At 45.1% G+C, this 14,102-nt stretch overlaps 1 protein-coding gene across 1 annotated transcript; it reads right to left on the minus strand.

Moving 5' to 3' along the window:
* Nucleotides 1-2,849: 2,849 nt before the first annotated feature.
* On the minus strand, nt 2,850-3,797 carry LOC102452165 (taste receptor type 2 member 2-like). Its single transcript, XM_006130975.1, has one exon. It carries the CDS (start codon nt 3,795-3,797, stop codon nt 2,850-2,852), a length of 948 nt encoding a protein of 315 aa, XP_006131037.1.
* Nucleotides 3,798-14,102: the final 10,305 nt, after the last annotated feature.

Here is a 14,102-nt window from a genome sequence, read left to right on the forward strand (position 1 = left end):
AAAGTCCCCATTGGATCTCAGAGACTTTGGGTTGGCCAGTGTCCTTTGAGAAGTAAATTACTTCCTTCTTGTCTCCATATGTTCAGTTGGGACTATCATTCTTGGGGCTCCTCACAGAGCTTACAGAAGCCCACCTTTTAAAATCCATCTCTCTCCCTCTTTTGTCAGATGGCTCACTGGTGAAACTACAGATCTTCCAGTTTCCAGAGAATTCTGTGTCTTCCCAAACAGGTTTCTGTGAAAAGGGAGCTTCAAAGACCTTGCTGTCCAAATCCACCCCCCATAAAAACCCAAAAAAACAAAAACAACCCCCCCAAAAAAACAAAAAAACTCAACCCCAACTGAAAAGCTTTATTTGTCAAGTAGCTGGATATTCTTCAATGGCAGGAATAAGGTTTGCTTTGCTGCACATTCCTGAGCACGGGTGCCTGAGTCTTGCTACCAAATTGAGGTACTAATCCACTGAAAGTTACAATAATGTTATTCCTAAAAAGAGGAAAGAATTCACAAGCTGACATATTTTCCAAACTGTCACATGCATCTCAAATTACCCTGGCCAAAGCTCAGAAAATACCAATTTTTGTAGACTGATCTCTTTCCTTATTTAAATTGTAACTAACTATTGCAATTTTTTTCATAAACAGTGTCACCATTTTTCAGTCATCTGTAATATTTTTGCCTAAGGGCTATATGCTAGTGCTGGGTCCTTTTCAAAAGAGGATTCTTCTTTTTCAGTTGGGTTCAATATCACTGTGTATCCTGCAAACTCCTTGAATTACAAACATAAACATCTTAGCCACAATATTGACAAAAATGTATTTTTATTATTTAAATCATCTATGAAAATCTTTTTTTTCCAGACAATGATCTTGAACAATCCTTTCCAGCCTACGCATTTATATTTACATTCCCTTAACTATAAAGCATTGCAATGTTATCAATACTAACTATTCATACCTTATGTTCAAGCTTCTTGCTAAATTACCAAGAAATTCACTAGATAGAAGTAATTAATATATTATTTGCATAATTTACTGCATGGCTATGTTATCTTGAAATTATATATGGATCAAGCATAGACTTTAGAGTATCAGGGTGACTTTCAAAGAGCTGAGATTCGGTTTCCTTCTTTGAGTGAAGCTACTCAGATTTGTACAGGTGAATTCAGGGTCCAAAGAACCTCTCAAAAAAGGATGGATGTCCTTTTAAAAATGTGGCCCCTACAACTGTTATTTCAAAAAAAGTAGATGGTATTATGAGCTTTCGTGGGCACAACTTCTTCATGAAAGCTCATGATGCCATCTATGTGTTTTGTTAGTCTCCAACATGCTGCAAGACTATTCATTGTTTTTTAAGTTTTTCTAGTTACAGACTGTGACATCGCGTCGGGGTTCCCCTGCTTCCTGCACCCCCGCAGTGGCACGAACAGACACTACCAGCCAGTAGAATAGAGGGAGTTTATTGCTTTTCCAGGATACAGCACAGCATCTGGTTACAGGGCCAGGCCTAGGATGCCTCAGCCCCCCTTGAGATGGGGGAGACTGGGCCCAGCACCCTGCTTAGGCTGCTTTCTCCATGATTCCAGACCGAAACTGCCCAGCTTCCAGCCCTGCCCCCCAGCCAGGGGCTGCATTCCGCCTTCCTTCCTTCCTTTGTTCCTTTCCCTGAGAGGTAACCAGTAGAACAGGTTACCTCCCTGTCCCATCAGCTACTCTGCTGGGCACTGGTACAGACAGCAGCCAGTGGGGGTCACCCCCAGCCCAAGCCTAGCAACCAGCAAGGTACCAACACTACATCACACAGACTAAGGGTACGTCTACACTGCATCCCTAGTTCGAACTAGGGATGCAAATGGAGACAACCGAAGTAGTTAATGAAGCAGGGATTTAAATATCCCGCGCTCCATTAACATGATCTCACCGGCGCGCTAGTTCGAATCACAGCTGATTCGAACCAGGAAGTGCGCGCCGGGATGTGTTAGATCGGACTAAAGCCCTTAGTCTGAACTAATGTTACTCCTCATTAATGTTACTCCCGCGCGGCACGGGGTTCGAACAAGCCGGCATTTAAAAATGGCGCCGGCCGGCTTATGCAAATAAAGCCTGGGAAATTCAAATCCCGGGCTTCATTTGCACGTTCGGTATGCAAACTAGCGGGGTAGTGTAGACATACCCTGTGAGACTACCAATTTCATACTTGTGTTTCCATTGCAGCCTTTCACTGCAAATCGGATGATGACACAGTTACTTATTAAAAGGAGGAAGCGATAGTAATTTGGGGCTAGATTCTAACTAAGCCTTATCACCCAAATAACTGTCCTAGGTGCTGGGGGACAGCAACCTGTAATTGACTGGCCTTTTATATTAAATCCCACTAGGCAGTCCTTTCTTCCATAAGACAGGCATGAGCAATCCACGCATGGGTTGCACTTTCCACATCATCTCATTTCTGGCTAGTTTATTTATTTATAAACAGAAATGTCATTCCCCAGTGGAGACCAAAGTTCAGTCCTATCCGAATACATCATGTGAAAATTTGCTAATCTCATCCTGTTTTCCTTAATCCTATATCACCATTGAATGTCTGATAAAACGAGCAGTCTGTCCTTAAAAGGATAGCAGTGCTGCTGCAGGAAAGGATTCACAGCCAATGGAAGAGTTTGAGTGGGAACTGGTGGTGAATTTGAAAATAATCTTTGAAATTGGCAGTGGCTTTCTGTACGATCGCAATAAAAAAGATTTCAGATGGATAATATACTGGACAATATAGAAAAAAGGGGAAAAAGAATATTTTTCCACTACTGCAGAAACGTGGTGAACATTCTTGATCCATGAGCATAAGAACAGATACTATGACGTAACCTGTCTGAAACAGGAATTGGTACAATACAGAATTTTTGAGGAGGACAATTTTAATTTGGCGTTTCCCAGAATCAAGATAATGGAGTGCACAGAAGGGTAAGCAGCAGCTAAAACTGTCCAGAACATAGCCTTCCATTTCTCACTGAAACAGGGTATGTATCCTATTGAGAATGTTGAAGCTGCATAATAAATATTGTAGAGGATGAAGAAGGACAGCACAGATTTAAGTGCACGCACATGAGACTCCATACTGGGGTTCCTGAAACTTGGAATAAAGTCTAAATTAAAGTTCATTTTCCTGATATGTTTCCAAAGGGATAGGAACAACAAAACAGAGGAAGCAATAAATATGATAAGGGGCAAGATAGATCCTATGCTGTGCACCAGAAAGGTGAATTCCATAGCTTTCTTTCTGTTGTAGGACATTGTGCTATTATCTGTGAAGTTGTAAAAGGATACCGAATAAGAATAGCTGAAGAATGTAAAACACACTGTGGTAACCAAGCAGTACAGCAAAGAGCCCAAAAGCAGCCATGGCGTCAGTTTGGAGATTCTTAATTTTAACCATCTGAAGAGGGACTGGTTCAAAGTGGCAATCTTCAAACAGTAGAACACAGAAAGGCAGGTTGCAAAACAGAGACTCACTTGGTTTATGAACATCCAGGTAACTAGATAAGAATGTAGCCTTTCAAATATATCAAAAAAATTTGGGAATAACATAGAGAAGAAATTGTCTATTGTCACCAAGAATTGTAGGCAAAATCTGGAGAAAGCCAGACTGGTTATGATTATATCATAGGAAGTCAGTGTTCTGCTTTTGGCCCAATCAATACAATTCAAACCAACAATAAATCCATTTGCAACAACTCCTGCTGATAATTCAATTGCCAATACAATCAGGTAATAAATAACAGAAGGAGCTAAATGACTTTTCATCATTAATTAATTTTTTGCTCACTTTTAATAACTTTTGAGAAGACTTGGTTCAGAAGACATCAATTCAGAAGGCTTGGTTTAGAAGACTATTAATGTCTGGCTCATGTATATACCAAATTGATCCTTTCAGTGCAGGATGAAAATTGAGTTTCGCCTGTTGTTCAACTATAGCCAGGCCATTTCATGAAGGTTCTGACTGGACATCTATCCTATTACTCAATGTCTAGTCTATGGAAAAAATATTTGCATGTCCCTTTCCATAATACCCTGATAATGACTAATCAAATTACTATTTTAATAAATTTAAAACCTAACCATTTATTTGAATATAGCATGGGATTTCTAAAATAAGGAAGAGGTACACATTGAGTGGTACATAAGTTTAAGTTACTCTGCGGTAAAATAAATAATGTTTTATATATATGTGAATGGTCAATGAAAATTGAGAGATACATTTAAATAACTTTGCCAAGGGGTTTAAACATATGTTTATAAAGCATACTTATTTTGTTTTCCATTCAAGACAATTTGTCACCATTCTTGTAATGAAATACTAACATTTCCATCAAAATAATCTCCAGCAGCAGTGATGGCATCACACCTAGTGTTTTTATTGTAATCGGGTGTTAACACCTTATGATAAAAATATTAATATAACAAAGAAGATGTAAATGATGAGAAAAAGAAGAAATATGCATCTGGCCTTGAACCTTGATGTTCTAATCTTTGCCTATATGCCGAAACAGCCGAAACACTCCTTTCTTGATAAAGTTTTCTTTTCCCCATATGTAGCACATTCTGTGATCCTGAGGTAAAAACACAGAGTAAAGCCACAATTCCTGACCTGCTCTTTTAAGAGGAAGTCTAATGCCTTTGTAAGCCAAAAAATAGAGTAGGTAGAGCTTCCTTAAAAGGAAAGGAAGAACCTTCTGACATCATAAAAGAAAAAAGCAAACAGGGCTTAATGAATCTCTGGGAAAGCAAAGTGCATTGATCCTTGTCTGGCTCCAGAGAGAATTTACTCAGTGTTTTGGAACAGTGGTCAAAATGGACTGAGGAGATTCATATAAGAGGGTTTTCCCTTTATCCTCTCCCCTTGTTCTTGTCATGAAGACAGAAAGCAGAAAACCAGAATTCCGAAGTGAAGGCAATGCAGTGTTTATATATTGCTCTACACATTGGCAGATTCTGCTTTTGAATCTAAAACCTATAGTGCCAAATTCTTTTTAACCACCCCATAATCTAATTTACACTCTTGGGCTGCGTCTAGACTGGCATGATTTTGAGGAAATACTTTTAACGGAAAAGGTTTTCCGTTAAAAGTATTTCCGCAAAAGCGCGTCTAGATTGGTCCTAGAGTTATTGTTATAACGATGTGCTTTTGCGCAAAAGTGCGTCTACATTGGCGGGACGCTTTTGCGCAAAAGCAGAAGCCTGGAATCATTTTGAAGAGGGTAAAAGGGCACCAGCCCTTTCCGGGGGCGGGGGCTGGAGCTCCTTTGAGACACGTGTTTAAAGGGATCTCTCCGGACAGTTGTTACTCTCCTGCTGCATGCTATAGGACCTCTTACAGGGACTGACAGCCATAGCAGTTCTGGTGGTTGCCCTCTGCCTTTTTGGTCACCACTGCCTTTTGCCACTTAGTGCCTTTGCCTGTTGTTTTTTTTTTATCTCCCTTGTTTTATCTGCCACGGAACCAGGGGTGGCCATGTGCCTGCTCTGGCCCCTTCCGGCCATTTTGGAGTGCCTGCAGCTGCTGCTCCAAGCTGCTGTCCTCCTGTTCCAGGACATGGAGGCGCAGGTCGCTTTGGACTCCCTCACCACGGAGGCCATGGTGTCCCTGTGGCATCCCCACCCCAGCGTGGAGAGGCCACTGTGGAGACTAGACACCAGTACGGACTGGTGGGACCGGCTGGTCCTGGGGCAATGGGGAGACCAGCAATGGCTCCGAAACTTTCGCATGTGAAAGCGGACGTTCCTGGAGCTATGTGCCTGGCTCGCCCCTGCGCTCCAGAGAACCACCACCCGGTTGCGGGCACCCATCCCCATCAACAAGAGGGTCGCCATCATAGTCTGGAAGCTGGCCACCCCGGACAGCTACCGATCGGTGGCACACCAGTTCGGGATGGACAGATCCACCGTCAGTGTCGTCATGATGGAAGTAAGTCCCAGGGGGAGTGGGGTGGGAGGGGGGGGGTGTTGCACTCCATGCCCAGGGGCAGCCAAGACTCCAGGCTGGGTCACCCAGGGGTTTGGGCCATCCCTCCCTTGCACAGGCCTGCTGGTGGGGTGTGGAGCGAGGGGGCCCTGGTGTGTGTGTGTGTGTGAGCACAGAGGCCATCACCGGGGGGGGGGGGAGCAAGGGAGCGCACACTCACTCTGCCTTATGTGATATATTCCCCAGTGTTTCTCTGCACCCTTCTGCAGGTCGTCCACGCCATCCACAACATCCTGCTCTCGAGAGTCATCTGGCTGCGCGACATGGATGCTACGGTGGCCGGCTTCGCTGCCCTCGGGTTCCCCAACTGCGGGGGAGCCCTGGATGCAACCCACATCCCTGTCCGGGCCCTGGATCATCGAGCGGCCCATTTTATGAACAGGAAGGGGTACTGCTCGATCATACTCCAGGCTCTTGTGGACCATCGTGGCTGTTTCCTGATGTTTATGCGGGCTGGTCCGGCAGGGCACACGACTCCCGCATACTACGCAACTCCGGCCTGTTTCGCAGGCTGGAGGCGGGCACCTGCTTCCCAGGTGGGAATTTATTGTCGGGGATGTGCCTATGCCCATCTGTGTCATCAGGGACATGGCCTACCCCCTGCTGCCCTGGCTAATGCGGCCCTACACAGGGCGGCCGGACCAGAATCGGGCCTGGTTCAACGACCGCCTCAACTGGACCCGCAATCATGTGGAGTGCGCCTTCGGCCACTTGAAAGCCCGCTTCTGGTGTTTGCTCACCCGTCTCGAGATGGGTGAGCAGAATGCCACAGAGGTAGTGGCCACGTGCTGCGTGAGCCACAATGTTGTGGAGCGGAGTGGAGAGGTCTTCCTCCCCGCATGGATGGCAGCTGAGGGCCAGGCCTATGAACAGCCCTGCACAGCTGCCATCCGCCAGGCGCACCAGGATGGGGTGCACATCCTGGAGGCCCTGATGGACATGTTCTCCCAGGCCCCATAGTAGGGTCGCCTCGGTCTCCCTTTACAACTCCCTCCCGTCCCCTCTCCTTCCCCCTCCCCTCCCCTCCCTTCCCCTCCCCTTACCTCCCAATAAACACCAAACACAGTTTTTCTTGAACACAAAAACTTGTCTTCGTTTTATTTACAATGGGGAGAGAGGAGATCTAGGATGGGAGGGAGAGGAGACCTTGAACTGGGAGGGGGAGGAGACCTTGAACTGGGAGGGGGAGGAGACCTTGAACTGGGAGGGGGAGGAGCTACTCCTGTGATGGGTGGCCCCTGCAACCACTCCTGTGGGGGCGGACCTGCACATGGGGGGTAGGCCACATTGGGGCAGGCTGCACGGGGAGGTGGGCAGGAGCAGGAGGGATGGGGCAGGGGCAGGAGCAGGAGGGACAGGGACAGGGGCAGGAGCAGGAGGGGAAGGAGGGGCCATTGCAGGAGGGGCAGGGACAGGAGCAGGAGGAGCCAGCCTCTATTTGACCTTGGTTCCACAGCCCACCGGGGACATCTGCTGGAGGACCTTCTGGCTCAGTTTCTTCCCTGTGAGCTATATCGCGCAGCAAGGCTCGGGACTTTCTTCTCCTCCCCCCCACCAGCCCCAGCAGGAAGCCATGCTGGTGCTCCAACTTCATGGGGGAGGGCGGAGGAACGAGGCTGGAGCTCCAGAGTGGTATCCCCACTGTGGAGGGAAGGAGGAGGTGGCTGAGCTTAAACGCAGACCACCTGGAAGGTGGCCGCAGACCACTAGTGGTCCATGGACCACAGTTTGAGAACCACTGAAGAAAAGGCATACAAAGCAATGCTGAAGGAGACCTGTGGTTGCTCATGGTGTGTGAGCAAGAGCTGGAGGAGAAGCAGAATTTGCTCAAGTAGAAGGAAGACATCATGCAAAAGTAAGCTGTGCTAAGTTTTGCCCATATGTTTGGCGTGCAATCTGCTCTTGTAGTTGCTGCTGTGCAAGAACCTGCTGATATTGATCTCATTACAATTCTCCTCTTCTCCTTGCTTCTCCCTCCTCCCCTTTGCATGCAGCACAAGTCACGGGAAGTATGACACAAACATAGAATTTGATTCATAAACTTCAAATGTTATCTCTTTCCTGCATCAATAGCACCAGCAAGATGTATTCCTCCTCTGTCACTCTTCTCCTTTACACGAGACATGTGTATCACAGATGCACTATTAGGCTATGTCTACATTGGCCCCTATTCCGTAATAGGGATGCTAATGTAGCACTTGGGAATAGGCAAATCCGCGGGGGATTTAAATATCCCCCGCGGGATTTGCATTTTCATGGCTGCCGCTTTTTTAAGTAGGATTAAGAGATCCTACGGAATAGGGCTTATTTTCCAGAGGATCACGTCCAGACTGGTGCTTTTCTCCAGCTTATCTACAAGCTGGAAAAAAGCGGCAGCCATGAAAATGCAAATCCCGTGGGGGATATTTAAATCCCCCGCGGATTTGCCTATTCCCAAGTGCTACATTAGCATCCCTATTACGGAATAGGGGCCAATGTAGACGTAGCCTTATAGAAACATAAGCCCAGTGTGCTTGGCTTCTAGGTAAGTCCACAGAAGGATGGGGAGGAAGGCCTGCTGTGGACCCTGCTGAATAACAGGAACCTGCACGTGTATCTGAGTAATAAGATCAGCATACCCCATATCATTAACAATGGCTTGCCACAAGGCTCTGTACTTTGTACCAACCCTTTTTAATATTTACATAGTTGTTATGCCTCTGCTCTCAGTATCACATCCCTCCAAATAGCAGGCCCTTCCTTTGCATGTTATGGAAACCCATTCATTTTCTAGGGCTTCTAGCTGTCCTGGGACAACCAAACCCTGACCGTGCTTTAAGTTAATAGGAGAGGAAGTTGCACACCAAATTTGGGGACTCTAGCTCTTACCTTTTAATAAGAGCAAATGAACAAATGGACTGATTGAGTTCCCCTGATAATCAATAGGAGATTAAAGTTAATACTTTGCTAGTGGCTATAAAGCTGGTGAGTGAGACAAAAAGTTGGGAGAGACAAGGGTAATAAAGAGTTCAAAAGCTGCTGGAACTCCTTAATTTCCTGGAGCACTTTCAGGGAGAGGAAGGCAACTGCTGGGAATAAATCAACAGTCAAGTTCTGCTCTGAAGGGAAAGGATTTTCCCATAATTTAGTTTGTTTTATTGGTGCTTATGAAAGAAAAAGGAATTTAAAGATTTCATTGTATTGTCCTGCTGGAGCGTAAGAGACTCTAAGATTGATTTAAAATAGGACTTAAAATAAGGCAGAGAAGTATTCACTACAAACTCTCCTTTGCTTGAATGAATCAATGCCCCTTCTCAAATTTTGCAGTGAATTCTTAGTACATTGGCTTGCTTATTAGTCTGAGACGGAATTTTGGGCTTGACTTTTGATACTTCTATATCCTTACTAATATGTGTGAATAACAAAGAACAAAGGCATTAATATCTTACACATGCCTATAAGCAGATGGGGTGAAAAGAACTTCTCTTCCAAGCCTAGAACAAACAACCAGTTAGGAGGGGCAAAGGGAAATAATAAATAAAAGGAAACAGTAAAAAATAAAGAAAAGCCTGGCCTTGGCCAGAGCACAAGCTCACTCTTTCCCCCTTCCATGGGATACAAGAGGAGAGAGATGAAGATGCTAGACTCACAAGCCCTCCTCCCCTCAAAAAAATGGAACACAAACATCAATTGTAAAGGAGGTGGGATGAAGTGTGCACACTGTGTTATATATGTGTCAGCTAAGGAAAAGGAATTGGGAATGGGGATCTGAGAATGCAAATGGGAAAAGGGAACACAGGCAAGGCTCTAAGGCATCTGAGTTGGGAAAGGAGACATAGGAGCTACATCTACACTGGCCCCTTCTTCGGAAGGGGCATGCTAATTTTGAACTTGGGAATAGGGAAATCCGCGGGGGATTTAAATATCCCCCGCGGGATTTAAATAAACATGACCGCTGCTTTTTTTCCGGCTTGGGGAAAAGCCGGAAAAAAGCGTCTAGACTGGCGCGATCCTCCGGAATAAAGCCCTTTTCCGGAGGATCTCTTATTCCTACTTCAAAGTAGGAACTCTTATTCCTATTCCCAAGTTATCCTTCAAAGTAGGAATAAGAGATCCTCTGGAAAAGGGCTTTATTCCGGAGGATCGCGCCAGTCTAGACGCTTTTTTCCGGCTTTTCCCCAAGCCGGAAAAAAAGCAGCGGTCATGTTTATTTAAATCCCGCGGGGGATATTTAAATCCCCCGCGGATTTCCCTATTCCCAAGTTCAAAATTAGCATGCCCCTTCCGAAGAAGGGGCCAGTGTAGACGTAGCCAGGGTGAAGGTTCTGAAGTGGCAGACCTGGGACCAAAACATGTAGAGCTACAGTTATGCTTGCTTGGAACTAACCCCCAAAAACATTGCATTTCCTATGCTTCAGACTTCAGGTCTTCTGCTTTATGTCTGTGTAACAAGAACCAGGCAAGGAGATGATGGGAAAAAGACCTCCAACATCTTGGTGTTGTGGCTTGGCTGCATCACACTGGGCAGATGAATAGGAGCCATATAAGTTCTCCTTCCCATCTGTACATACAGGTGCTTGGAGGGGATTATGATGCTGTCTAACTCAGAGTAGAATCTGACTCAGATGGTTTTCCTTGTATTATTTGTAAACATACATTTCACACACTATAGTTTTAAAAGCTTCATATAATTTTAGTAGAAATCTGTGTGTGTATTTGTAAAAGAGAGAGAAGGAATGACTACCATATGTTTGGTTTTTTTTGCTATAAATGCTTTACTATAAGTGATTGTTGTCACCCTTTTTCCAATGAGAATTTGTGTTTTCATAGCAATTAGTGAACTAAAGTATAAACTTTCAGGAGAAAAATGGTTTAATACAGGGGTGGTCAATAATTGGCCCAAGGGTCAAATACAATTCACAAGGGTTATCCCCTGTCAGGCTGCTGGATGCTTTATTTATCTGTATGTGCACAGGTACAGCTGATCACAGCTTCGTCTTGGTTGTGGTTCACTGTTATCTGCCAATAGGAGCTGCAGTAAGTGGTAGCCCAGCCCACATCACTTCCCACAGCTCTCAGTGGTCAGGAAAAGCAAACTGAAGCCAATGGGAGTTACAATCAGGTGTACCTGAGGATGCACAGGTAAACAAAACATTCGGCAGCTCATCAGGAGTTAATCCTGATGAATTATCATTTTGTAGATTCTCTCTGTAACTGGTTATTGAAATTCCTTTGTAGAAGATGGCTACTTTTAAATCCATGATTGAGTGACCAGGCAGGTTAAAATGTTCCTTTACAGGTTTGTGTGTGTTACCATTTCTGATATCTGACTTGTGTCCATTTAACCTTTGTCATAGAGACTGTCCAGTTTGGCCAATATATATGGCAAAGAGGCACTGTTGGCACTTGATGACATATATCACATTAGTGGATGTTCAGTTGTATGAGCCCCTGATGTTGTGGCTTTTGTGTTTAGGTCCTGATATGGCGTCACTTGTATAGATATGTGGACAGAGTTCTATGATGTTCTCTGACATACTGTTGTTGATAGTGTTTTGGAGCACCACATGCCATGTGGCAAACACTGAATTTTTCTTATTGCTAGTGAATAAAACTGAATAATAGTCACTTAATGAACAACGAGTAGTGGCACCACAGAGACTAACAAAAATATATAGAATCATAAATTTCCATCTTGTTTTCTGTTATTTCCATTCAAATTCATTTGAAGAAGTGGGTTTTACCCACAAAAGCTTATGATTCTATATATCTTTGTTAGTCTCTAAGGGTATGTCTAGACTACATGGCTCCGTCGACAGAGCCATGTAAACTAGTTTACCTGGCATAGGCAAAGAAGTGGGGAATTAAAGAATCCCCGCTTCATTAAAATAAACATGGCCGTTGCGCTGTGCCGGATCAGCTGATCGTCAGCACAGCGCGGTAGTCTAGACGCGGATAGGTCGGATGGGGAAGCCTTTGCCCACCGATCCCTTATGCCTCGTGAAATGAGGCTTATAGGATCGGTTGGCAAAGGCTTCCCCAGCCAACCGATCTGCGTCTAAACTACCACGCTGTGCCGGATCATCTGATCGTCTGGGGGACTAGAGAAATTCCATGTCACAGAACAGTGTTGAGGTGAAAAGCTCAGCAAGACTCCAAAAGAGACTGGATACTTATGTGGGTAATAAGAGTAACTGAAAAAAAAAGTTAACACCAACATACATTTCAGAAGAGATGGTAAACCTCATGCTTCAAGCCATGGACTATTACCCCTGATCTTCACTACACTATCAAATTAAGATATGCAACTGCAGCTACGTTAATTGTATTTCTTAAGTCAAAATATCTTAACTCGAATTTTGGTGCCATCCACACTGTAGGAAGTCAAAGGGAGCACACTCTCCCTTTGACTTCCCATACTCCTTATAGAAACAGGACTACTGGCATCGACAGGAGCACCCTCTCAGATTGAATTAGCGTGTCTTCAGTAGACTCGCTAATTCGAACCCCAGAAGAGTGACTGTGGCTGCTTCAATCTTATCTGTAGTGTACACATGCCCTAGAGATCAGGATTAGATCTACCCTTGGGGAATATCGCACATCTCATAATATAGTATTTCTTTCACTTTCCTATGAGTCATTTGGAACTGACCACTGTCAGAGATAAGATGCAGGAGCAGATGGGGGACAGGTCTGATCTAGAGTGGCTACTAATATGATTCTGAATTCATCCTATAAAATTTAAATTTAGATATGTAAAACTTGCTATAATACCAGTTAAGCAAAAACACTGTCATTTATTCAATGGCTGGATATAGAAATATTTATTGGGGGGAGGGGCGTTCCCCTTAGATTTAGCAATCATGAAAATAGAAGACTAATGACTTGAACAAGTAATGTACCATGCAAGCATTGAAAACACTTTATTCCTGACAATCATCAACAGGATTGTAATAATCCCATGATTTCCTCAAGCAGAGATTACAAAATGGGCAGAACTGACACAATGAGTGTAATGGATACAATGAGTGTAATGGGCCCTAAACACACTAATCCACTGAGCCACTTGGCTTTCTCATGCAGGTCAAATCAAATCAAATTTTAAAAATATGTCCTTAGCTGCCTTACAATGTGACTCTTGCTTCTAAAGAATTATTTAAATTTGTAATATGATGATGCAGCAGTTCATATAAATCTGCTTCTTATTATTTTCTGCATCACGTTTCTTTACAGTATTGTCCTTATTTGCCACAGTGATTTTCATAGCTCACACAGGGTATGTCTACACTACAAAGTTAATTCAAACTAACGGACATTAGTTCGAATTAACTTTGATAGGCGCTACACTAGCACTCCGCTAGTTCGAACTTAATTCTAAGTATTATAGCGCTTAGTTCGAACGAGGTAAACCTCATTGTACAAGGACTAAGCCTAGTTCTAATTTACTAGTTCGAATTAAGGGCTGTGTAGCCCCTTAATTCGAACTAGTGGGAGGCTAGCCCTCCCCAGCTTTCCCTGGTGGCCACTCTGGGCACCACCAGGGAAACTCGCCTGCCCCCTCCCGTCCCCGGACCCCTTAAAGGGGCATGGGCTGGCTACGGTGCCCGTGCCAGGTGCAAGCCTGCCAGCACCCAGCCAGCAGACCCTGCACCTGGCATGGCACGAACCAGCCACCCACTGCCACCCAGCCCTCCGCCTCTTCCCGGGACCAGGCTGGCAGCTCCTGGGAGCCTGCCCAGCGCCCACCTGGTCTAGTGCGGAGATCGTGGACCTCATCCACGACCTCCGCACTAGGCACAGGAAAGTGGCCGTCTAGGGCAGGAGAGCTGCCAGCCTGGCTACCCAGGAGCAGGTTTGCATGAAAATCAAGGTGGTCCACTTAGACCCTTGACCCTGAGCCCTGAGCTTAGAATGTCCGTACTGGGTCAGACCAAAGGTCCATCTAGCCCAGTAGCCTGTCTGCCGACAGCGGCCAACCCTAGGAACCCTGGAGGGGATGGACCGAAGACACTGACCAAGCCATTTGTCTCGTGCCATCCATCTCCAGCCTTCCACGAACCTTGGGCAGGGACACCACTCCTACCCCCTGGCTAATACCACTCCATGGA

Source organism: Pelodiscus sinensis, chromosome 3, assembly GCF_049634645.1.
Source record: "Pelodiscus sinensis isolate JC-2024 chromosome 3, ASM4963464v1, whole genome shotgun sequence".
Classification (NCBI taxonomy): Eukaryota; Metazoa; Chordata; order Testudines; family Trionychidae; genus Pelodiscus; species Pelodiscus sinensis.

Bases quoted from the DNA above. Each gene is read 5' to 3' on its own strand.
- LOC102452165 (XM_006130975.1), bottom strand. From the start codon at position 3,797: ATGAAAAGTCATTTAGCTCCTTCTGTTATTTATTACCTGATTGTATTG.